The sequence below is a fragment of the Schistocerca nitens genome, chromosome 1 (assembly GCF_023898315.1).
Source record: "Schistocerca nitens isolate TAMUIC-IGC-003100 chromosome 1, iqSchNite1.1, whole genome shotgun sequence".
Lineage (NCBI taxonomy): Eukaryota > Metazoa > Arthropoda > Insecta > Orthoptera > Acrididae > Schistocerca > Schistocerca nitens.
This window is the reverse complement of record NC_064614.1, coordinates 155,087,295-155,115,034: the sequence shown is the minus strand read 5'-3', so window position 1 is coordinate 155,115,034 and position 27,740 is coordinate 155,087,295. Positions and strand designations below refer to the sequence as shown.

Sequence of the window (27,740 nt, the reverse complement as noted above, 5' to 3'; positions counted from 1 at the left end):
CGATTTTTTTTCTGATTAACTACTCACTCGAAATCGATGAAACTGGCATTACTTCTCGACGTAATCACCCTGCAGACGTACACATTTTTCACAACGCTGACGCCATGATTCCATGGCAGCGGCGAAGGCTTCTTTAGGAGTCTGTTTTGACCACTGGAAAATCGCTGAGGCAATAGCAGCACGGCTGGTGAATGTGCGGCCACGGAGAGTGTCTTTCATTGTTGGAAAAAGCCAAAAGTCACTAGGAGCCAGGTCAGGTGAGTAGGGAGCATGAGGAATCACTTCAAAGTTGTTATCACGAAGAAGCTGTTGCGTAACGTTAGCTCGATGTGCGGGTGCATTGTCTTGGTGAAACAGCACACGCGCAGCCCTTCCCGGACGTTTTTGTTGCAGTGCAGGAAGGAATTTTTTCTTCAGAACATTTTCGTAGGATGCACCTGTTACCGTAGTGCCCTTTGGAACGCAATGGGTAAGAATTACGCCCTCGCTGTCCCAGAACATGGACACCATCATTTTTTCAGCACTGGTGGTTACCCGAAATTTTTTTGGTGGCGGTGAATCTGTGTGCTTCCATTGAGCTGACTGGCACTTTGTTTCTGGATTGAAAAATGGCATCCACGTCTCATCCATTGTCACAACCGATGAAAAGAAAGTCCCATTCATGCTGTCGTTGCGCGTCAACATTGCTTGGCAACATGCCACACGGGCAGCCATGTGGTCGTCCGTCAGCATTCGTGGCACCCACCTGGATGACACTTTTCGCATTTTCAGGTCGTCATGCAGGATTGTGTGCACAGAACCCACAGAAATACCAACTCTGGAGGCGATCTGTTCAACAGTCATTCGGCGATCCCCCAAAACAATTCTCTCCACTTTCTCGATCATGTTTTCAGACCGGCTTGTGCAAGCCCGAGGTTGTTTCGGTTTGTTGTCACACGATGTTCTGCCTTCATTAAACTGTCACACCCACGAATGCACTTTCGACACATCCATAACTCCATCACCACATGTCTCCTTCAACTGTCGATGAATTTAAATTGGTTTCACTCCATGCAAATTCAGAAAATGAATGATTGCACGCTGTTCAAGTAAGGAAAACGTCGCCATTTTAAGTATTTAAAACAGTTCTCATTCTCGCCACTGGTGGTAAAATTCCATCTGCCGTACGGTGCTGCCATCTCTGGGATGTATTGACAATGCACGTGGCCTCATTTTAAAACAATGTACATGTTTCTATCTCTTTCCAGTCCGGAGAAATAAATCGGAGGTCTTAGAACTTGAATGCACCTCGTATTTTCCCCTTGCTTTCAGCTGTTCACAGTACCAGCACAGCAAGGCTGTTTTGGTTAAAGTTACAAGGCCAGATGAGTCAATCATCCAGACGGTTGCCCCTGCAACTACTTAAAAGGCTGCTGCCCCTCTTCAGGAACCAAATGTTTGTCTGGCCTCTCAACAGATACCCCTCTACTGTGGTTTCAGCTGCGGTACACCTATCTGTATCACTGAGGCATGCAAGCCTCCCCACCAAAGACAAGGTCCATGTCCATGGTTCATTGGGGGGGTGGGGGGGGGGGGTGGAGGAGGTAGAATTAGTCTATGATATGTATGCATACTGACACAAATCAGTTACCAAATAACAACATAAGTGACACAATACAGAGGCTAAGGTCAGTAACAATACCAATGGTGGTAGTATGGTAGTACAGTTGAGCCAGTTAAATACAATGTTGTGGCTGATGAAGCGATTATGACTAATTGGGAAAAAGATGACCATCTAGAAGAATCAAAAAATGTGATTCTAGAAGAATTAAGACCCTATAATGCTGAGTCACTGAGTGATCTTGAAATATCATTTGAAGCAGTCACAGATGTGCTTGCAGAAAATGAAAATAGTGGTGAGCCCATTATTGTGCATTTTCACATTTTATTGGCTTTCCACAGTGGTCATCACCCTCTGTCGTGAAGTAGGTTTCCCCACAACCAGTATTCCTCATCATATAAGAAATCAGGTGTCTCGTGCAAACCTCTATACTGCAGTACAGTACAGAGTTACACTGCTAGTACATCAAACATCACTTTCACAACTGTGCACGTGGAACCCCCCACAAGCTGCCCTTCACATCCCAAGGTTATGTTCCGCTGCAACCCCCCCCCCCCCCTGCCCAGTCCAAGGCACCATTTCCCCCCCCCCCCCCGCCCAGTCCAAGGCACCATTTTGGACACTTCAACAGGCTATAGCTCAAGCAAGTTGTAATCAATCAGAATCCTGGCATCTCGACCCTGCATCACGCAGTGCAGCATGTGAGCATCTATTCCACCCAACCTGTGTGCTTTTTTCATCCCTCAGGCAATGCTGCCCCATAAACTCAGTTTGAGCAATCAAGAGTTTTTCATGATAACAATGGCCATGTCCATTCCTACTGTGCCAGTCATATCATCCACATCACCTGCATTCAGTCATTTGTTCACCTGTCATCCATACCTAACAAGCTGCTGCGATATGTGATGTCCCGAAAGGCCCTCCCCCCTCTCCCCCCTTCCCCACCACTGCTGAGACATTGGGCACTGCACCACTGTTGCATGCCATCCTCACTCAATCAAGTGTACTTCCCTTGTCTATCACACGGTTTCGTGCCCTGGTGCTGCCATAGGCCAGCCCCCCTGGCTGCTTCCTTAAGCTGCCTCCCCCCAACAAGGATAGCCCTCTTACATGGTTCATCTTGGTGGACCCTATTCTGGATGCCAGCAGCATTACCAGTGATGATGCATGCTTTGTACGCCTCATTGGACACCTATTTTTCAACCTCTTCAGATCCCTCCTATATTGTTACTGAGTCATTTCCAAGTTTCTCAGAAGTGCTGTATTTGGTGCGTCTTTTCCTGAGAAATTGGTACATGACGGAAAATTTCTGATTTCATTTTCGCAATCAGTGAATGTACTTCAGTAAATAAACATACTTTCAAATCATGGCAAGACATAAAGTTCAAATTTGTTGCACTGTGTAATCAAAAAACATGAATAATCAAGCTATTTTCAAATGTGTATTTGGAATGATGTCTGTTGGACAGGTTATAGCAGCAGTGTTGATGTCCAAAGTCTGTGTACACTCAAGCACAGCTAGGTGCACCATCTTCTACAATCTGTCTGGCTCAATGTCCGCTGCTGCCACTAGTGGCCAGCAACCCATGCAACTGGTCTCCGTGTGTGTGTGTGTGTGTGTGTGTGTGTGTGTGTGTGTGTGTGTGACACATGTGCTTTCTTTCTTTTAGATGCATGAATAATCTGCAATCTGAATAATCCACACACAAATAATTGGGATTACACTGTACTTGCTCCTATGCCTTCATCTGTTTGATTGTGATTCATTTGCTGAATCTTCATCTTCTTGTCCTAATTTTGCATGTTATGACATTTATGCACTTGAATTGTTGTCAATTTCAGTATTTTTGACAAAATCTGGAAAAGTGTCAGCTTCAGTTTCATAGGCAACCTATTCAACTTCTACAAAGTCATTTCATGGTGCATAATCCTAAACCATTGATACAATTCACTGCCAATTACATGAGATCTTTTAGAAACCAATGCACTCACACGATAGCGCAAAGCTATTGTCTCGAAATAAATTTGAGAAAATGTGTATGCTGTCAGCAAGTTTTTGTTTGTTTTCTTTGTTCACATTTTCACCAATATCTGGAACATCTTAAATATTCTGAACTTCACATTCCGATGGCAAAGTTGTAAAAAGGTTGTTGATTCTCTGTCATTTCAAAAGTTCACTTAAATACACACATCAATAGTGATATGAAACATTTCGATCCAGTTATGTTCACTTTCCAAAGAGCTCTCAATATGGATTACCCAAATTCATGACCGTTCACTTTCCAAAGAGCTCTCAATATGGATTTCCCAAATTCATGACCAACACTGATGGTTTAGATGGACAGCAGACTGCTTTGACCACTTGACAGTCGACCTTGCTCTGCCAGCCACATAGAATGACTGGTACTCAAGCTGCAGCATGGAAACACAAAAATGTTAATAACTCACACACTGTTAACTTCGGACCCATGCTGTATTAATAAAAATGTTTTCAGATGATCTTTTGATGTATAGCATTGAAAATACAATTTCCTGTCGTTAACTTTACCTTAATTTTTTTCATAAACTAGGGAGCTTATAGCAAAATGCCAAAACCTGTCTCTTTACACACACTGTCAGTATAAAACATCCTTGCAAAACTTAATCAATATTGGTGACCCACATGTCAGATCCTTCCTTCCCTTGTTAGTGTTCTTATAAGAACAATAAGGGGACCATACCCTAACTATGAAAAACACCCCATGGCAAAAAACACCACCTCCTCCTTATTTCACTGTTAGCACTACACATGATGGCAGACAATGTGCTCCAGGTAGTCACCAACACAAATCCTTCCATCAGCTTGACAAACCATATAGCATGATTAATCGCTCCATATCACTAGTTTCCAGTCATGCAGTATCATGTGGCATCATTCTTTACACCACATTAGTATCGCTAATCAATGACTATGGAAATGTGTGGCTTGTGAGGAGTTACTCAACCATTGTACCCTGTCCTTTTTAAGTTCCTATGCATTGTAATTGTGCTAGCTGGGGTGCTGGTAACAGTCTGGAAGCCACAAGTGATTCATTTGGCTGATTTCATGCAATTTTTACAGCCACCCTCTGCAATGCACAAAGGTATCTGTCCATCAGCACATGAGGTCTACCTGGTCTTGGTTTGGCTTTGGTTGTTTCTTTGAATTTCTGTTTCACAATCACACACCAACAACTTAAATGGGCAGCTTTAGAATAGTTGAAATGTCCCTGTCAGATATGTTACTGAGGTGACACCCAATGACTAATCCATGTTTGAAGTCACTGAATTCTTCTGAGTGAACCATTCCACTGTTACTGTTTCTCTACTGCCAAGACAATACTCCCCACTACTTTTTATAATGCCAGGTCAACCTCTTGTCACACTGAGCAGTCAGTTCCACATTACATGTGAATACTTTTGATCAGATAGTGTAAGTTCATGCACACCCCTGAAACTGATTCTTGTCCAGAAAATCTCGCATGGAGCTTCAGTGTCTGCATCCATGGATTCAATTTTCTTGCAACAAATACTTTACTTGCATTTAAAATTAGCCTATCCTTTTGATACATCCCTAAACGTTCCCCAAAATCCTTACTGGTTCAGTTTTAGGTAAACCATTAGGATGTCAATACTCTAACCTATGGGGGCATTTCTTTGGATTTTACACAGATACTTCTGGGTCTCCTGCAGTTATCATTATTTGGACTGAAGGAGAGTTGCCTAATCTACAAAATCCTCATGTGCACCTCACATGCGATCCAGCTACCTGTATAGTAACCTCTAACATGTTGAGCACACCTTATTCATTTAGGAGGACTCTAAGAGTCACCGTCTAATTCATTACAGAACCTTCCCTGTCAACTGAGAACCAGAGGACCATTATCAGTTCTGAGGATAATACTGAGATTGCAAGCTTTGTCAAAATTTTGTAAGCAAGACCATTTGCTGGAATGATCCTAGCATGATCTCTGAGCTCAGGCAAAGGACATCAATTGTCCCAATGCACACCACAGTCTGCTGTGGGTTGCAATCTGTTCTCTTCTTGGCTGCCAGAACAGCTTCTTCAGCATGTCAAATGACATACCCAGGCATACCCACTGAGTGCACCAGGTGTTCCTTCCCAACCCTTGCTGCCATTTCCGTAAGTCAGAACTTTCCTAACTTCCTCATGATGACACCCTTCTAATACATACAATTTCACAAGACACCATTTCACTAATATCAATAAAAGGTATTCTATTTTAACAAATGATATTTTAAAGAAATATTAGTTTTTATATTTCATTCCTAAGTGCAGTATATTTATACATTAAACACTGTTTCATAGATACAGAATTTGTCAACACTATTATGAATTCAATGACTCATGTGGGCTTGATGAGGATTACAAACCTACCTTACATTAGCTTGGCAGTAGGATAAATTCACACACATTTCCTCTTCTAACTTTCTCAAACGTCCACATGTAACTGTTTTATATTAGTCATAATAGAAAGTGCACTTCAACATAAATGTTGCAGAAAACTGCAGCAAATGATGAATGCTCTTTTACTTGGGTGAGGGTAATCTTGCTGAATATAAATCTAGACGTTCCATAATCTGATTCTTCAGTTTCATATGAATATTATAGAAGACTGCAGCAAAACAATGAATGCTCTTTTACTTAGGTGAGGATCTTCCTCTTTAACAAGTTGAAGTTCAGAAGTACTGGAAAGCATGAAATAATTTCTTATCCAGTCATACCAGTTTATATCTAGTGTTGTGAAATATCCATCCAATCTCTTCTTCAATTGCAGTATAGTAGTCAGTTGTATGTTGTTGCTATGTGTACATTCATATATCAATGGAAACATTTCAAAATTGCTTTCTTCTAATTCTCTGAACCAAACCTCAACTTTATCTATTAAGGCTACAGTCTTGTCTGTGATGGTTAGGACATTTGCAACCTTACTGATTAGATTAGCATTTGTATTACTGAGTATTTGAAGGGCTGACATGTTGCCAAGTTTGTTTCAACTCTGCTGCAGAAGTTTCACTGGGAATCCCTTACACATCCTCTACAATGTCTCAATCTCTCCTCACGTGATTTCCATGTTTTTGCAGCCCTAAAGAAAAACTCTTATGGCCATCAATTTGCTTTTGATGAAGAGATGCTTACCTAGATACAAACATGGATCCATAGCCAACTGCAGATATCTTTCCATGAAGGCCTTGATCATAATGTCTCACAGTGGGATAAATGTATTAACAATATGGTGATTACTTTTGAAGTCACTGAAACTATATAGTTTCAGAGACCTTTACAAGTCTCACACATCTGTGATGTATATATGCAGACTGAAGCGACAAATGAAAATTTGTACTAAGGCCAGGATTCGAACCTGAGTCTTCTGCTCATTAGGCAGACATGATAACCACATTGTTTGAGTTTAGGGAGAATACTAAGTGCACTAAAGTGTAAATGGGAATGTGGACTGAGGCATGTTAGGGTAGTCCATGGAGTTGTACACATCAACTGTGCCAGGGTGTCATAGTGGTTAGCAGTGACCAGATGACCCAAGTTTGAATCCCGGCCTTGGTACAAATTTTCATTTGTTGCTTCAGTCTGCATACATACTTTTGAAATAAGAGTTTACTTAATTTTTTTTCCATCTGTCTCATTTTCATTTGAGTGCCCCTTACAATTTATCATTTTAACAGCCTTTTCCAAAACTGATTTGAAATTCTTTCTGATGGTTTTTCCTGTAAGCACTCCTCTAAGTAGAAATTGGTGTATAATAATCAGTTTTTTTGTGTTCCTTTTATGGAACCTGTCACTGAAGGGTGCCATATGTGCATATACCAACATAGTTCTTCTGTGACAAATTAATTGTCTTGATTTATCCATTTCTTATTTCAAAAATGTCTTTGACTTTGGTAATCAAGGTAATTTTGTTGCAACAGAGATACTGCTCAACTGCATTTCTTTCATCAATGAAATGAATGAAAGAAATGAGCTGAACTAGATCATTTACATCGGTAGAGCTTAGTGCCATATTTGGAAGTTACACACACAAAATATCAAAATTCAATATGTCAATCAGTCATTTAATATGTCATCTGTGGTTACAAAGAATAAAGAGAAAGATGAAAGTTCCTAGCATATTAAAACTGTGTGCTGGACCGAGATTCAAAATCTGGACCTTTGTCTTCCATGGGCAAGTGCTCTACCAGCTGAGCTACCCACGCATGACTCACTACCAGCCCTCACAGCCTTACTTCTGCCAGTACCTCATCTCCTGCCTTCCAAGGCAAAGGTTCTCAGTTTGAGTGTCAGGCCATCCCACAGTTTTAATCTGCCAAGAAGTTTCATATCAGCACACACTCTGCTGTAGAGTGAGAATTCATTCTGAAGAGAAAGTGTTTTGTATTACTCTATCATAAGTTTTTTTCATTTCTATTACATTCTGAACTTACTAGTCTCTATACTCTTGATGCCACTATTCGACACCTCCAGGGTGTAGGGACACCCAGTTTGGAAAGCTCCTTCCTAAGGAGTACCATTATTCACCATATATTGGAACTACTGATGATTAACAGACCCCCATCCTTTTCTGTTTGCTTCACCTTAATGTAGGACGCAATCATTTCTTTGATTAGTAAAGACATGAATGTAACATTCTGAGATCTCCCTGCTCCTGTCTCCTCAGTGCAAGGTGTCTAGACCTACCACTGACATACCAATCACACTTAAGTGGACAAGTGGCCATAGATCCTGTATTTCCTTCAGAGGGACAGCATCTGCAGGACAATACAGAAATCAAATTACTTTTGATACATCTGGTGCTGATGGCCTTGCAACAGTGGTAACAACAGTTCCCATCAGATCACCAAAGTTAAGCACTGTCTGGCGAGGCTAGCACTTGGATAGGTGACCTTCCGGGTCTGCTGAGATCTGTTGGCAAGTGGGGTGCTCTCATACCTTGTGACCAACTGTGACCATTTGTGTATCCTGTGATGCTTATCATATGAGACTGATACAGCAAATGGTTGCTACCGTTGAGCCTTCTGAGACCTGTTCGGATGGAGTTAAGTTTTTTGGTATTTCTGGTATATGCCTGTCAATAGCCATCCAAACACACCCATTCACAGCAGCTTCCAATTGTGTGACAGTAGTCTGGGCGATGTCCAACTGTTTATGAACATCACCTAACTCATCCCATGCTTGAGAACAGTGAACACTGTGGGGAATCACTAAGTGACGTTTTTGGATTGTGTTGTATCTATGCTTTGAGAGAATCGTGTTACTACAATTTTAAACTCCTCTTGATATTTTTCTGTACTTGTGATTTAAAATTTAGGTTGTTTTAAAAATTTGCCTTATGCAAACGCTATTTATTTCTTTTTATCCACCCACATGTTTTGACACCTGTGTGTCATCTTTTAAGGGTAAAATTTTACTTCTGTAATGTATAATTTAAAGTCTATAATCATTTTTCTTTTGCAGACATAAAGATTATAATATGTGGGCTTTGTTTGGTTTGTTTCAATTGCTCACATAAAAATTATACTGCTAGTGAAGCTGCATTATTATAGGTAGGTTTGTGAACCCTTTTTTGATCACTTCTGACAGCATGTCATCTGCAAAGTAGTCACAGAGAAACTTCTTTGTGTATTTCTGAAGTACTATTTTCTGTGTAGTGATTATGTGTTACTGTACTTACAATTCCTATCCTATTGCGTACCTCTGGTGGATACCTCTTTCTACTGTTATTGAGTATACTGTTTCCACAAAGTTATTTATAAAATTTTTCTCACACCTTCACTTCACACATGTGGAAAATACATGAAATTAATAAGTGAAATTAATTTAGATTGAAATATGTATTTAAAATTAAATTTTTAATGCTCTAATATGAATTCACCTATGATGCAGCTGTTAGTATAAACTGGCATGTGTAATATATTTTGAAAATTTGTCTGTAGCGCCTCTGAGACAAATATAAAGTCAACTACTACTGCTCTGTTGTACTATTCAAAGACTTTGCTTCACTGTTCTTGATAATCTGGTATTAAACAGGTGCTACTGCATAAGTTGAGTGGGTGTACCTTGTGAGACATGATAGATTCTGACTTAAGACAAGGCATAGCGAGTTTTCAGAAACAAACCTTGACTACCTGGCATGTGGCTGCATTCCTCTCTTGCCACTATGCACAGGCTGAGGCCTTCTTCTTTGTGGAAGGGGAGAAGTCTCATTTGACTCTGTACTTGAATCAAGATGGTATAGTTCTGCAACAAGAATGATACATCATTTTAAATTACTGCACTATTCTATTTTCAGATCATAGTGACAAACACTGTCAACTACTCGACAAATGAAATAATTTATCACTGTACTAGCTATTCAATATTCTTTTATTCAGTATCATGTTCTGTAAGTTCTATCATGGAAGAGAAACTCAGTGATGTGGAACAAGTCAGGATAGACATTTATAAAGAAAAACAGTTGTTGAAAACTATTACTGCTCACTGTAATAATAATTAACCACCAAAAATAAACTACAGACTCTTTATTCTAACACACATTAAATGAACACAGTAAAATTAACAGACATGATGCTATTTTTGAAGAAAGTGTTATTTTCTTCATTATAAATAAGTACTACAGTTAGTGTAATGTTGATGTAGCCACAGTGATATTTCTCATACAATAGCTGCTATTTGTTACACTTTTACAAGAATATCCAGTCAGTAGTTACAAACAGTATTAAAGAGTAAATGAACTGTGGAGTCAGAGGAAGAACTCTTAAGACCTTTGATAAGGCCTCTGCAAAAATATGCTGTTATCTTCTGTAACAACAGTGGTACTACTCTTCTTTCCTGAATAAAGAGTGGAGAAGGGGATTGGGGTGGGAGAGGGGATGGGGATGGGAGAGGGGATAATGTTCTCTGTGTCTGTGGAATTCGATAAGTTACAGTGACCCTCTGTTGCACTAAATTGTGAGCACCTTGGGTAGCACAGCATTAGTTTTCTTGGTATGGGCTTAGCAAATCCAGTTTTCCTGAGCAAGGACTGGTAAGTGCCAGCAGCCCTCTGTAACCAAAAGCTCTGGTCAGGCTTCAACAACCACTGTGCACATGGCAACAGAACATCCTGTGTTGCAGGGAACAGGGGCATTAGTTTAAATACCTGGATTGAAAGGACAATAAAAAAATAAATAATAAAAAAATATCCTCAAACTCAAGATGTACTTTGTGCTGATGGGATGCATGGCTGTTGAGGCAGAACAGTCATTAGCGAGCAATCTCTGGGGAATCTGCTGCCTCTCAGTTGTATAAGGTTTACTTAGGCAAATGGGTCTCTATCTGGGTTGACGCATATTTCCCTAGCTATTCCTGGAATCAAGAAGAAGCCCTCAAACTTATCCTTTTCAACTCCCAGTGGAATGGATGCACTGCTGATGGGTATCAACACCCAACTTAATTAGAGGGCTCATGTAGCCAGTCCTCCTTATACAGGGAATAATGCAAAGACTTTTGATTCCAGTAACAGAACACATGCTGCTAGTCAGAATGTGATTTTAATTGTTAAAAGGAAGGAGGGCAACACTGAAAAAGTTTCACTTTCTACATTTAGAGGGCATGAATAGCACTTTAAAATCTGTCAACAATTGAGACATGGGATGCTACTGGTTGAAACTTCTACCTCCCAACAAGCAACAAACTTGCAGAACGCTGAATACCTCAGGGAATATGCAATTGAAAATGACAATACACCTTGAACTACGTCAAAGGTATTGTGTTGTGCCAAGATCTTGTGTATAGCCCCAAAGAAGAACTGAAAGATGACTAAACTCAAAAAGGTATTGATGTCCATATTTAATGTAAAGGGTGGATAGCGATCTGGTTGAATTAAACTCTTTTATCTCTACTTTCAATAGCATGAAACTTTGAAACTTCCAGAGCATATCAATGCAGGTTTCCTTCACTTAAATGTGCAGCTTTATGTTCTCAACCCAGTGCGTAGTTTTAAATGCCAGTGCTTTGGGCACACTGCTTTAGGATGTAAGGGAGCAGCCACATATGACAAATGTGATAAGGCCACCATGAAGGAGTCACTTGTTCATCTCCTCCAAAGTGTATATATTGCTCTGGAAATCACCCTAACTAGAGTATCTGCCTTGAGGAAAGGAAGATACAGGAGTTCAAAACAACAAAGCACATCCCACATGAGGAGGCCAAAAATGGCTATAAGGCCATGCAACCTCCCACATTCAGTATTTATTTTGAAATAGCTCTTAAAAAGCCTATTCCAACATCCAATGCCTTTATGCAAATGGAGGTCAGCATTACCACCTGTGTTTTTCAGTCCACTTGCAAAGCCGCAGTTATTTCAGAGCCCATACCGCCCTGTGAGAATGACAGAAAGAGCCATGCTTGCCAATGACATGGAGCTCCCAGTGCCTCCAAAAGGCAGAATTCAATAAACAGACCAGTCGTTCCCCCAGGAAGGAGGTATACGGCCCGTGTTGTCTGTAGTTCAACCATGCCTAGACGGTCAATACCGTGGTTCGGTCGTGCCCGGATTGCTACTTTGTGCCAGGAAGGGCTCTCAACAAAGGATGTGTCCAGGCGTCTCGGAGTGAACCAAAGTAATGGTGTTTGAACATGGAGGCGAGCTCGAGAGACAGGACCTGTCAATGACATGCCTCGCTAAGGCCGCCCAAGGGCTACTACTGCAGTGAATGACTGCTACGTATGGATTATGGCTCGGAGGAACCCTGACAGTAATGCCACCATGTTGAACAATGCTTTTCATGCAGCCACAAGACATCATGTTACGACTCAAACTGTTTGCAATAGGCTGCGTGTTGCACAACTTCACCCCTTGACATCCATGGCGAGGTCCATCTTTGCAACCACATCATGCAGCGCAGTACAGATGGGCCCGACAACAAGCCAAATGGACTGCTCAGGACTGTCATCACATTCTCGTCACCGATCAGTGTCGCATATGCCTTCAACCAGACAATCATTGGGGATGTGTTTGGAGGTAAGCCAGTCAGGCTGACCACCTTAGACTCACTGTCCAGCAAGTGAATCGCCATTGAGGAGTGGGACAGTCTGGACCAACAGTGCCTTGATGAACTTGTGGATAGTATGCCACGACGAATACAGGCATGCATCAATGCAAGAGGATGTGCTACAACGTATCAGAGGTACCAGTGTGTACAGCAATCGGGAACATCACCTCTGAGGGTCTCACTGTATGGTGGTACAATATGCAATGTGTGGTTTCCATGAGTAAAAAATTGGCAGAAATGATATTTATGTTGATCTCTATTCCAATTTTTTGTACAGGTTCCAGAACTCTCAGAACCAAGGTGATGCAAAACTTTTTTGATGTGTGTATATGCTGCTGAATGTACCTACAAAATTACATCACTGCATATCACATAGTTCAGCAGATATGAAGGAAGGAGGAGATGGACCAAGAGAATGAGAGGAGGACATGGACTAATAGAAGAGAAATAAATACATACCAGGACAATGCAGGTTTCTCATCTTGTACTGCATAAGACCTTCTATATGTCACAAATGGAGTACGTCATAGATCTGTGTACTGTTCATTTGAATGATCTAATCACCTCCCTCATTTTTTGTCTTTCAAAGCAATAACATAAGCTGATGGTTCCCCCACTTGTAACCTCTATAATGAGAAAAACTTCACAAAATAAATGAATGAAGTTACACATAAGTATCTCATTTCTTCTGTCTTATGTGGGGCCAGATGTAATGTGTCTTACTGAAAATCTAGATAATTAAGAAAGATTCTACTAAAAGCAAAAAATCACACTCTTAATTTAATGTTTTGGAGGAAATAACATCTTCAAATTCTTTTTTTAAGTGTCTGCAACTACAGTATCCCCCAAAAAACTTTCACCTGTCTCTGAAAGTTGGCCCATGCAATACTGAGCTATCCATCTTCCCTGACAACTTGGCTAGCTTGTGGAATAAGGATCACCACCAGGTGCCTTGCTACTTAAGTTTAATGACTTTTCCAGCAGGATTGGACCAGACATCAGAAATGGAAATCAGAAAAATTTGCTCTCTTCTGTCACTGAACCAAACAAATAATGCTTCATCTGGTGTTTCAGTCATTGTACTGCAGTTCCGCATGCTGTGTTTAATCATCATATTAAGCAGGAGTATTAAATATAAGGGAAAGAATGGATTGCTACTCATCATAAAGATGACATGTTGAGTTGCAGACAGACACAACAAAAAGAGTTATGATTTAGCTTTCAGCCAAAGCATTTGTCAGAAAGGAAAAACATACACACATTTCAAGCTCACCACATACCCACATAACTGCCATATCTGACAGTTCAGACCAGAGCGCATGGGATGGCAGTCTTTTCATTGTCTCTGTATGCAATTCAATGTGTCATCTTTCAGTGAGCAGCAATCTAGCCTTTCCTTATATTGTTGATATTCTAACTTTGAGTTTCCATTGTTTGGTTAAGCAGAATTTTTCAATTTCTTTTCAGTCCTTCTTTCATTCTGACATAGATGATATCACTGTACCATATTCTGCAGAAGTTTATTTCACCATTTTTCCTTTGTCTATTCTGTTTAGTGATTTCAACTTTTTTCCATTGAAAGAACCACTTTCTTTCACTTTGAAGCCATTTCACTCACATACAAATGCAAAACATAGGAACAATACCCATTCGGCTTCACTCTGTCAGGAAAAGAACACTAACCATAGTAAAGGCAGTTGGAAATGTGGGGCAGCAAATCTCTATGCTACCTGCAGTGTCAACATATATTGCACCATACCAGCTGTATACCACACATTTATGGGTTAAAAAAAGAGGAAATAAAAACAAGGAATCTGGAAATCTGTATTAATGAGGTTCTTGTGTAATGAATAAAGGATCTTCCTGGTTTCAGGAATGTGAGTTAACTAATAAATAAATTAAATATATAATTTTCACCATGGAAGCACTGAGGAAACGTTTCTTGGAAAATACTTATATTATTAGCTGTGACCCCTCACCTTATCTGACACTTTCACCTTCATCTTTGGTGTCCCTTTTTATCGTATATCTTCTGAGACCTGTTCGGATGGAGTTAAGTTTTTTGGTATTTCTGGTATATGCCTGTCAATAGCCATCCAAACACACCCATTCACAGCAGCTTCCAATTGTGTGACAGTAGTCTGGGCGATGTCCAACTGTTTATGAACATCACCTAACTCATCCCATGCTTGAGAACAGTGAACACTGTGGGGAATCACTAAGTGACGTTTTTGGATTGTGTTGTATCTATGTCCCTTTTTATCGTATAAGTTGTAGTTTTCTCTTAGCATGTGTTCTCAGTCAACTGAATCACCTCTGTCCTCCCTCCCTCAGAATCAAAGTTCCCTAACCAATTCCTGTGCCTTGCTTGAAGGATATGTTGTTATGAAACAGAGGAATGTTATCATCTTATGTGTATCTAAAATAATCAAATAAGAAGGTATTTTGTGTCTGAGGACTTGTCACTATTGTGTATTTTCATGGGGAATGAACCCAGAAGGATCTTTGGTTGATGAAATAACCAGAAACTATTATTTGTTATTTTCTTGAATGTGCAACACATTATGAGAGGTGAAAGCACAGCTTAACAGACAGAAAGAAATTCCTGTGAGTGACCAAGAATCAAAATTGCATTTGGGTTTCTAATCCCACTCTTCCCCATAGCATGAAGTGGCACATTTACTGTTAGTTTCATGAAAAATGATGCAAAACATACCTAAACTCCTTGCAGTTGGGTGCTTGATAGGCACTTTATAACTGCTTATTGCAGATGGACTACCACTTGTTTCGGTATCTGAGTGCTGACATGTGTCAGATTTGTTGTGACGATGTTTCATGTTACCTTTTCTATGTAGGCTGGATGATGGCTGTCCTCTATCTCCTGGAAGGAATAGTGTATACACTATAAGTTAAATAAATTCCAAAAAGGATTTTGTAGTAACATTAAATTTCACTAGTCTTTAAAACTATATTCCCACTGTTATGATGAAAATATTTCGTGAAACCCTGCAATGGAATTTATTTCAAGACTGAGCCACTGTTAGATTTTATTCTCTACACAATCTGATGTTAATATTTTATGGCACAGGGTGGCACATGAAAAACTGGTTCCGAGTACTAAGACTGCTCGTCATCATCTGGCAGTTGCCATCTACTTTTTTGAAGCGGTTGTGAGTATGTTTTGTACTGTCAGTACGAAAGCCACTGTGACTTCATTAAGATATTTGAAGTAAATAGTTCAGCAAGAAGTATCCTCTTCAAGGAAGAACTGCAATAGTGGATGCATGACTTTTATATGTGGGGCACCCTAAGGGAAATGTACACATGTAACTCATTATTATTAGAACACCTTAAGGACAATGTTTGTAATGAAATTTTGAGAACTGATGCTGCAGAGTTATGCAAAGTTTATATTAACATGTTAGGGCATGTGCAAAAGTGCACTGAAGCACAAGGAGGTAATTTTCTGAACCTAATGTAATGTAATGTAAAAGACAAGATCAATTCTGTAAATAAAGACCTTTGCATTAGCTTAGTTGTTATTTATTTATTATCTGATTATTACCTGTTAAAATCAAACAATGCAAAATACAGGAAGACGGCCACTGTGGCCGAGCGGTTCTAGGCGCTTCAGTTTGGAACTGTGCTACTGCTACGGTCACAGGTTTGAATCCTGCCTCAGGCATGGATGTGTGTGATGTCCTTAGGTTAGTTAGGTTTAAGTAGTTCTAAGTCTAGGGGACTCATAACCTCAGATGTTAAGTCCCATAGTGCTCAGAACCATTTGAACCATTTTTGAAAATATGGGATGGAATTTAACAATATTATTAGAAGGGAAGTTGCACAAACACACACACACACACACATACACACACACACACAAATGCAGTCTCAGGCAACTGAAACCACACTGTGAGCAGCAGCACCAGTGCATGATGGAAGTGGCAACTGGGTGCCACTCCCATCATGCACTGGTACTGCTGCTCACAGTGCGGTTTCAGTTGCCTGAGACTGCAGTCGTGTGTGTGTGTGTGTGTGTGTGTGTGTGTGTGTGTGTGTGTGTGTGTGTGTGTGTGTGTGTGTGTCTAGGGCTGAAAGTTTTAATTGTGACAGTCTTCTTGTTGTCCCTATCTGTGACTCAACTTATTACCTGTTTATCTATTTGTTGTTGTTTCTGTTTGTGGTGGGCAACAATTTGTGCAAAACTGGTGCACAATCAGTACCTGTGGCCAGTTTTTCGTGCACCACCCTGTAGCTATGCAGTTAATTAAGAAGCAGCTTCACAGGAAGTGGAAAACTGTACCTATAGCTGAGTCAGTATAAGTTGATTCCTGACAGTTGCAGTGCACCCAGCTGAACCAATAAATAACGCAATTTTGTAAACATCTCTATCAGAACACCTCAGTGTTGTCACAGGTCTGAAAACTGTTACTGTTTTCACATGCAGCAATTAGCTCTTAGCAGTTGGAAGTTGGCAACAGCGCTGCGAGCTGTCAGGGATCTTCTTATGCCGTCTTGGCTATACATAGTGATTTCAACTTATGGGGCTTGTTCTTACCATCCGATGCAGCATACCAGTGAACCATATTTACTTGATGAGTAAATTCATGTTGAGTGCAACTCTCATTTTCTGAGTGTCCAAATGTTTTGAACTGTAAAGTGTGATCCACTCCTGAAGCATCCATTAACTTTTTTCTGTGATGGTCTGATGACACAGCGAATGTGGCATAGGGGCTCATCTCATACAGCTCTGCAAAAATAATGTTTTCTTGAACTGTGGGCTTGCAGTTACCACAAACAGTTTAAGCATAGATAGATTTTCTGATAGTGGCAAGTTTTGGCAGTTACTGGTATATCATTTTCAATCAGGCATTCACTATGTGCTAGTGCACGACATAAGTCCCATTATGAATTATAGTTACTATTTGAAAGTGTGCCACATGTTTAAAGCATATGTTACATGGTACAAAACATAATAAAATCAAAAGATAAACTTGTGGGTGTCCAGATGAAGATGCACATGTGCATGTAGAAGTGTTGGTGAGTCTGTTGATAACAGATGCTCAAAATATGTGGAATACTTTCAAATAGTTTCCATAATTCATAATGGAAACATATACCATGCACTAGCATATGATGATTGCTTGAAAATTATACAAATTTTGAAATTTGCATATTGTGCATCTTTCAACAATGAGATATCCACTTGGAGAAAATGAATACATCTGATAACCTGAAATAATAAAAAGATCACTGCAGAAGACATAATTATATTGAAGAAAAAAAACACACACACAATAGCACATTATTTCAACTGTACTTCACTGAAAATTTTTATTTTTGAGAAGTTTAGCACCTGCTGCTTCACTCACATAGGCTGTATGGCCAGTAGAGATTTTTTCTATTATTATTATTATTATTATTTAATCAAATTTTTATTTTGTTCACCAATTGCAACTTCTAACCTTTTCATGCTAATTAAGGCCATATAAGCATTGCCTTTTCAAAATGTACTTCTCACCAAAAGTGATTCTGGTAGGTGGAGTCCAAAATTTTTCTTAATCATGCCTTTTGCATTCTTGTGGAGATATTTCCATAGCAACTTTCATCCCCTAACAAATATTTCCTAACTGAGAAGTGAAATGCCAATTTTCATAAAATTAGCTTTAAAATTTTGTAATGTAATGAAATATTTTCTTAAAAAGTATCATCGACTATTGCTCTCCCTAAGGGGGAGTGAGAAGTCAAATGCCAATTGTCATAGATGTAGCCTTAAAAGTCCTTTAGTAGTTCTTTAATTATTAGTTATTAAAAAAAATTCACCCACCATTTTACCCCCTTAGTGGTTGAACTTCCAAAAATACTGGAACCAATATTTTTTTATTTTCTGACTGAGAAAACATATACCAGATTTTGTAGTTTTAGCTTCAACATTCCCTTAATAGAGACATACTTTCAAAATGCCTTTCATCCCCTATTTCACTCCCTTAAGAGTGGAATTTTGGACAATACCTTCTTAAATAATGCCTACAGTATAAGATCCACACACTCTCCACACTTCAAGTTTCTATCCTTAACCATTTTGGCTGGGCAACAATGAGCCAATGAATCAGTCTGACCATATTTCACCACCTTAGGGGTTGAATTTCCAAAAACAGCGATTTGGGTATATATTATTTTTAACAGAGAAGCCAAATACATATTTTCAAACATTTAGCTTCAAAAATGCTTGCACAATGAAATATTTCCATAAAAACTATATCCCCTATTTCAACCCCATAAGGGTTGAATTTCCCAGGACAGTGAAACACATACTTTTTTTATTTCTAACTGAGATACCAAATTTAAATTTTCATCGATTGAGCTTCAAAAATGCTTTCATAAAAAGTCTGATCTCCTATTTCACCTCGTTAATGGTTCAACTTCCAAAAACACTGAAACATGTATTTTTTGTACTTCCAGCTGAGTAGTCAAATACTCATAGATGTAGCTTTAAAAATTCTTTAGTAGTTCTTTAATAATGGTATATTATCAAAAAAAATCTTTTGCTTACTATTTCGCGCCCCTTGGGCTAAATTTCCAAAAATACTGAAACATGTATTTCTTTATTTCTAACCGAGAAACCAAATACCAATTTTTGTAGGTGTAACTTCAGAATTGCCTTAATAGCAACATTTTTTAAAAAAACCTTCATCTCCTTAGGATTGGAATTTCAAAAAAGCAATTCTTAAACAATGCCTACAGTATGATATCCACACCTTCTCCAAATTTCGAGGTTTTATCCCTAGCAGTTTGGTCTTGGTGGTGATGAGTCAGTCAGTTCGTGAGTCAGTCAGGACATTGCCTTTTATATATAGATATTTAATACTAATTCCAGATTTTCTCTTAGTATTCATTCATTCATTTGTTTATTCATTCACATACTGTGTTTCATAAATTCCATCCTGAAGGAGGGCCTTTAGAGATGTGGCATATGGCAAATTATGTATTAACAAGTGAAAGCACCACTGTAGGCTACTTCTTTTATGTAAACTAACAAGCAATTATGTGTAGTGGTAATCTACTGACATTGATAATTACAAGAGTTACTTTTAGAATATTGTGTAGAAATGCAGCTACTTAACCCTTTCAACACTACAGATGTGCTTGCCAAAGGATATGCTGGGTGTTGACACCTGAACCAACTACCTGTGCTGGAAACCATTTGTAGGATACCACTTCTTGTCTGTTGAAATACCTGCACTGGCTTTCTTGTGCTGTGCTGAATTCATAGCTTATAAGCTACACACCATATATTCCATACATTCCACTATCTCCTGTTGTTCTGCACTCATGGTGCATGCCAGCACAATAATTCATTCACAAACAATTCACAAGGGAGATTAAGTGGTTGCTGGAACATACTTCTGATTAATCTGAATATGTTTCAAGTCCATAAATAAAATTAATCATTCTCAAGCAAAATTTAAGATCAGAAATCAATGTTTTCAAAAGCAAAATCTTTTCTTATGTCAGAATAGTTTGATCACTTCATAAACATGTGAGTCTGCATAATTTTTTTTGTTAACTGACTCTGTGCAGTGTAATCACTTCACACAAGAATAGATATTAGTAGTACAAGTAATTGGATAGATTAAAAAAAAATTACTTACCAAGTGGCAGCAGGAGAACACACAGGTATAAGGTATTACTGCTTTCAGGCTTTCAGAGCCAGTGGCTCCTTCTTCTCACAGTAGCAATGAAGGGGAAGGAAGAAGAATGAAGGAAAATGACTTGTGAGGCATAGGAAAAGGGTTAGATTTCAGAAAAGTCACCCAGAACCCCAGGTCAAGGAAGCCTTACCAGACAAGATGAGAAGGAAAGACTGATTGTTGGGGACTTCACCAAATGAGATTTGAAAACCTGAGAGCTTGAAGGGTAATATACAAGACAGAGATCACTGCTAAAACACTGTGTATGAGTTAATGAGAGTGAAAAGCTAAGTGCACTATATGTGATAGAGGTGGGAGGGTGACTGCAAAAAATAAATGGGTCAGTAAATGAAAGATGTAGAAAACTACAAGGGAATGAAAAAAGGAACAATTACTGTGAAGAAATGCACTGGTGCTGCTGCTCACAGTGCGGTTTCAGTTGCCTGAGACTGCAGTCGTGTGTGTGTGTGTGTGTGTGTGTGTGTGTGTGTGTGTGTCTAAGGCTGAAAGCTTTAATTGTGACAGTCTTCTTGTTGTCCCTATCTGTGACTCAACTTATTACCTGTTTATCTATTTGTTGTTGTATCTGTTTGTGGTGGGCAACAATTTGTGCAAAACTGGTGCACAATCAGTACCTGTGGCCAGTTTTTCGTGCACCACCCTGTAGCTATGCAGTTAATTAAGAAGCAGCTTCACAGGAAGTGGAAAACTGTACCTATAGCTGAGTAAGTATAAGTTGACCACAGACCACAGAAAATAACATAAATTAAGGCTGTGTGGTTGTTGAGAACCAAGGACATGTTGTAGCACCAGTTCCCAGCTGCAGAGTTCTGAGTAACTGATATCTGGGGGAAGAATCCAGATGACATGTGTGGTGAAATAATGTACTGAGATCATGACTGTCATGTGGAACATGCTCTGCAACAGTACATTGTGTGTTACCGGTATACACCCTCTGCCTATGGCCATTCATCCTAACTGGTAACTTTGTGGTAATCATGCTGATGTAAAAGGCCGAACACTGTTTACATCACAGGTGGTATATGATATGTGTCAATTCACAAGTGGCTCTCCCTTTGATAGTATATGTTTTGCCAGTTACAGAACTGGTACAGGTGGTGATAGTAGGGTGCATAGGACCTGTCTTTCAGTGGGAACAGTCACAGAGGTAGGAGCCATAGGGTAAGGAGATGGGTACAGAAGACGCTTAGGGTCTTACAAGTATATTGCAGAGATTGGGAGGAAAAAAAGAAGCTACTCTAGGTATGGTGGGCAATATCTTGGACAGCATGGTCCTCATTTCAGGGCATGATTTTTAGAAATTCATAGCCATATCGAAGTATTGGCTGACAGTAGTCCCAGAATTTGATGTGTGGATTTGATGGTCCATGGAAATCTGTTTCTGAACTAGGCTGGTGGGGTAATTACGTCCAGCAAATGGAAACAATGCCAACTGTCAAAATGTATGTACTGTTGTTTGTTAGTAGATTTAACATGAACAGAAGTGTGTAGCTGACCTTTGGTGAGAATATGAACATCAAAGAAAGTGGCATGGGATTTGGAATAAGGCCATGTGAAATTTAACTGGAGAATGGATTTAGAGATTCCAGGAATCTTGATATGTCAGCCTCACCATGAGTCTATATGGCAAAGGTGTCATCAATGTATCTAAACCAGACCAGGGGCTGAAGGCTTATGCATCCCAGGAAAGTCCCCTCCATGTGACCCATGAGAAGGTTGCCATAGGAAGGAGCCATCCCAGTTCCCATGGCTGTACCTCCGATCTGTCTGTGTCTGTTCTCCTCAAAGATGAAAGATGAAGTAGGTACTGGTAAGTATAAAGTTGATAATGGTGAGCAGGAAGGATGTTACAGGTTAGGAATCAGGTGGGCTCTGACTGAGGAAATATTCAGCAGCAAACGGACCTTGACATGAAGGATGTTGGTGTAGAGGGACATGGCCTCAATCTTTCACTGTCTGACCTGTCTATTTTTCACAGCCCCCCTCCCACATCTGTCACATAAAATGCACTTGGCTTTTCACTATTATTAACTCATGCTTGCTGCTTTATCAATAACCTCTGTCTTGCATATCACCCTTTCTTCCACATTTAAGCGCTCAGGTTTTCCAATCTCATCCAGTGCAGTCCCGACAATCAGTCTTCCATCCTCATCCCAGCCAGTAAGTCTCCCCTGACTTGGGGCTTCGGGTGACTTTTCTTAACTCTGCCCATTTTCCAAACCTAACCAGTCCATTTCCTTCACCACTCTTCTTTCTCCTTCAGTCCTTCTGCCTGAAGAAGGAGCCATGGACTCCGAAGGCTTTCAAACCATGATACATTTTATGTGTGTATTCTCCTGCCACCACTTGGTGAGTAAATTTTTTTATACAACCAATTTCTTATATTTTCAAAAATCAATTATTTTCATTATCAGGGTAGACATTGCAACATGTGAAAAATTGAGTCCATCTGTTGCTAACATGCTAGTTCATTGGAGAGAGGCTGCCAACTTGAAACATTTGAGTACTTTTTACAAGGGTCAGTATGTATTTTCAATAATTTTTTATGTCCATAGGCAACTTTTGTGTAAAAAAATCACAATACCCAGGCATAACTGTATACATTATATGGGAATAATTTTTGCGTATCATAAACTGATGAATATGTACAATTTTTATGCTGTGTAATCACATCATTTACAAAATAGATATAGCTCCATCTAAAGCATCAGTTTCTTGTCAACATACTTCATCATTTGGAAAGATACACAAAGTGAGAAAATGTAATTTTTTGAATACTTTTTACAATACTCATGTATTTTCAATCATAGTTTATGTGCTTAGCAACTTTCATAGCCAAATGTGAGGGTATCCAGATATAATTGTTCCCATCACTTGGAATAATTTTGTCACATTTTAATGTGACGAATATCTATAATTTTTTTTAACTGGTGGAATGAATTTTGTGTATTTATGTCACATACAGAATAGATATTGTAGCATCTGAAACATCATATCTGTTTGTTGCCAGCATATTTCAGTACCTGGAGAGGTGCTTCAGACTCAAAAACTTGAAGCATTTGATTATTTGTTTCAACATACAATATGTATTTTCAGTCCCACTTTACTTCACTAGGTAAATTTCATTGTCAAAACACACAATATCCCAATGTAATTGTCTATGTTAAGTGCTAAAACTTTTAGCTTACTGAAACTAGATGAATAAATGCAAGTTTTATTGTACTGGTGCAGTGTATACTGGGTAATTATATTATGTACAGAATAGATACTGTAGCATCTGAAACAGCAAGTCTGTTTGTTTTCCAGCAAACTAAGCTCACCAAATAAAAAATTAGTCACTTCTAGAGAAATTGTTGCAGGCATCATTAAATACCAAGTAATTCTACCCAGGGACTTGTTAACTGCTGGATTTCACTACGAAGTGAGTCCACGAGGTTGTACAGGTACACCGCATCCAAGTTAAACCTCCCACTGATCGTGCAATTCCACCAAATTGCTGGGATTCTGATATCAGGGGTTTAATAATTGTTCCAACATGTCCCACAGATTGTTTATGGAATTCAAGTCAGTGATTCTACAGGCCAGTCGAGATGTAATAGGGTGAGGGATTGTTCAGAAAACCAGTCACATTATCTACCAGCTCAATGAACTCTGCATGTTAGTAGCATACTCATCATACAGACGTTGACTGAAAGGCAACACCTGGTCACTCAGAATGTTTAGATAAGAACACTGATTCATGTTAGTAGTCACCTCAGTGGATGGGCCCAACTTATGACAAGAAAAACACCCTCAAAACATTCCAGACCTACCTGCAGCTTGCACCTGACCTTGTACACATTCAGGATGAAATGTTTTATTTGGCCTTAGGGCAGTCGATGGTGTGCATTATTTGAATATGGGCAAAAACATGATTCATCAGACCACATTACATTCCAAAAGTTAGCCACTGTCCATGTTTGATGATTTCTAGTCCACTGAAGACACGCAGCTTTATGTGTCTGTGTGAGCAATGGTCTCCTCCGAGGTTACCAATTCCAAATGTTCATTGCACGCAGTTCCCATCTCAATGTTCTCTTGCTAACAGGTTAGTACTGACTTTCATTCACTGCCTACAGCAATTCCTGTTGGCTTTGGAAGCAATTTTGATTCACAAACCCTAAAATGCATCTCTGATCACTCTCACAATCAGTCAAGATCATTTTCTGATCACGATTCTGATATCATGTTTCATGGTCATGGGTGTTGCACAACTGTTAATAGAAGTGCTGAACAGTTCATCATGAAATACCAATGGATCCAGCAACTTCACACAGTGTTTGGCTGTGGGCATGACCAAAAGATGATTGCCCCTTTTTGCCACTCTGTCACAGTCTCACACTTACCCACGTTTATCTATAAAGTTCATTTGAAACATAAATGTCTCACTGATCTCTACTTTCTTATACTCACGTAGAGCTATCAGACAGGTGGTTGAGCATGACTTGATCACTGCATCATCTGAAAAGACTTTACAAATCATCTGTGCGTGCACGCTGGGGTAACAAATTTTTTATCTGCTGAGCTTATTTCAACCAAAGAGATGAAATCAGGACTGTTGAATACTATTTGCACCCACTGTATCTATTTTACATACTTTCTTTTGATCTGGGCTTTTGACCAGGTAAACAGGTAAAAATACCTTTTAATATTGTCTTTTTTACATATCTTGTTTTTTCTTTTTAAAATAGTGTACTCAGAAGTGGCAATTAATTTCAGCTATCAGGTTTAGTTTCTGATGATTAGTAATGCTTCTCTGTGTGATAAGTTTCAAGACAGAACAATACACAGAATAATAGTATGTTGCAAGTTTTGCCTTGGTATCTGGTTTCCCAGTGCACTTTCTGTTTTGTGCAAACCTAGCTTCTGCACATACTTTTCTTTGAATGTTTACTTACAATAACATCAAGAAAATGCCACCATGCAAACTGAAGAGATTCTAATCACTGAAGTACCTTCCTGTGCCACCTGTTCTCTGTTCTGTTGCATATTTTTCTACTTTTCCATAACAAAAAATGTTGAAACATTGTGAGTGCCATGTTTCATCATGTAGACAACCTGAGAACAAGAGCAATGAAAAGTCACAAATCTAGAATATGAAAAAAATATTTCTTATACCATTTCAGTTTGACACACTGATCCTACTGAAATCATAAGCATGTTACAGTGGTCAACTGCACCCATACTTGAGTTGCAGGCTAGCAAGTTTTCTGTCAGTCTCTCTTCACAAACATTCTTGGTTTTACATGTTGTCAACATCCACACTTCTCTTTTACTGCAACACTTGATAGAAAGCACCTTGTCAGTTGACTTAAGCTCAGTTTCTCATAATTTCATTTTCCTCTGCAGTTTTGGCTCATTGTGCTTATTCTCACAAACAGTGGCTCTGATAAAGACTAAACATATTGTGAAACTCATATGAACTTTATCGACAATATTTCTGATTTTAAACAAACTTTCACTTCCAGCACTTGCAGAGCTGTCACTGAGCTGTAGCATTCTCAAAATCAAATTAAAGTGGTCTTGGGACATAATTTCTCTAAAAACTGAAGTGTTTAAAAGTATATTTCTGGATCTATAAATAACTTATTTTAAACTTTTGAATTGAGCCACCAGAAGATAAAAAAAAAACCACAGTTCTTCAAATTCAGTATCTTTCCACTTTCCCAGTCAAGAAGACAGAGATTCTGGAGTATCTGTGCTGGTGTATACATAAAAATTAACTCATTTCATCTGCTCCAAACTGGAACAGGTTTTGTGACAGAAATATATACATATATAAAAAAGACAGAACGCTTGAGCCATTAAGCAGTTGAAACTTGCATTGCGAATCCGCCACCAAACGCATGCTTTAATGGCTGTAAATTGGTTTGTTTCCAATTGAAAGTGTCACTGAAGTGTGCTCTTTCCACTATCACTTTCTGATTCTTCAGATTCTGAATTTACTGCCAACTGGGCTTTTTGCAGAAGCATTAAACTTGTATGCCATACCAGCTGAGGACTACTATTTCAAGATTTTGTTGAAGTCTCATCATTCTGCTACTGATATCAGAAAACTGACACTCAGTGTTGCTCCTAGGTAGTATTTCCAGGTTCTCTATATCTTTCCACAGATGCTCATGTGACCTTTCTCTTACAGAACTGAAGAACATGAAGTTAATACTGATGAAAACACACAACATGAAGTCTAAATCTGCAACAAGGGACTACAGCAGAATATGTAGTCACACTCTCAGAACACTGAAAAGTTACTGCAAGAATGGCACCTGTTCATTAGTGTGCTTAAACTTAATCACAGGGGAAAAAAAAAAAAAAAAAAAAAAAAAAACAGGAATCAACTACTGCATAACTATCCAGAAATGTTTAAAGGTCAACATACATAAACATTTAAGCTAATTACGAGGTGCATTCAAGTTCTAAGGCCTCCGATTTTGTTTCTCCGGACTGGAAAGAGATAGAAACATGCGCATTGTTTTAAAATGAGGCCGTGTTCATTGTCAATACATCCCAGAGATGGCAGCACCTTACGGCAGATGGAATTTTACCGCCAGCGGCGAGAATGAGAACTGTTTTAAATACTTAAAATGGCGACGTTTTCCTTACTTGAACAGCGTACAATCATTCGTTTTCTGAATTTGCGTGGTGTGAAACCAATTGAAATTCATCGACAGTTGAAGGAGACATGTGGTGAAGGAGTTATGGATGTTTTGAAAGTGCGTTCATGGGTGCGACAGTTTAATGAAGGCAGAACATCGTGTGACAACAAACCGAAACAACCTCGGGCTCGCACAAGCCGGTCTGACGACATGATCGAGAAAGTGGAGAGAATTGTTTTGGGGGATCGTCGAATGACTGTTGAACAGATCGCCTCCAGAGTTGGCATTTCTGTGGGTTCTGTGCACACAATCCTGCATGACGACCTGAAAATGCGAAAAGTGTCATCCAGGTGGGTGCCACGAATGCTGATGGACGACCACATGTCTGCCCGCATGGCATGTTGCCAAGCAATGTTGACGAATGGGACTTTTCGTCGGTTGTGACAATGGACGAGACGTGGATGCCATTTTTCAATCCAGAAACAAAGCGCCAGTCAGCTCAATGGAAGCACACAGATTCACCGCCACCAAAAAAATTTCGGGTAACCGCCAGTGCTGAAAAAATGATGGTGTCCATGTTCTGGGACAGTGAGGGCGTAATCCTTACCCATTGCATTCCAAAGGGCACTACGGTAACAGGTGCATCCTACGAAAATGTTTTGAAGAACAAATTCCTTCCTGCACTGCAACAAAAACGTCCGGGAAGGG

At 39.4% G+C, this 27,740-nt stretch overlaps 1 protein-coding gene across 1 annotated transcript in view; it reads right to left on the bottom strand.

The window, feature by feature from the left end:
* The window catches only part of LOC126232687 (Down syndrome cell adhesion molecule-like protein Dscam2), a 408,767-nt gene that overhangs the window by 38,473 nt on the left and 342,554 nt on the right, over positions 1-27,740 (bottom strand). The window contains exons 28-30 of the mRNA XM_049942816.1: positions 17,244-17,435; positions 15,402-15,566; positions 9,779-9,890 (exon numbers count right to left, since the gene is read on the bottom strand). Of these exons, the coding sequence (XP_049798773.1) occupies positions 9,779-9,890; positions 15,402-15,566; positions 17,244-17,435 (469 nt within the window). The remainder of the gene's footprint in view (positions 1-9,778; positions 9,891-15,401; positions 15,567-17,243; positions 17,436-27,740) is intronic.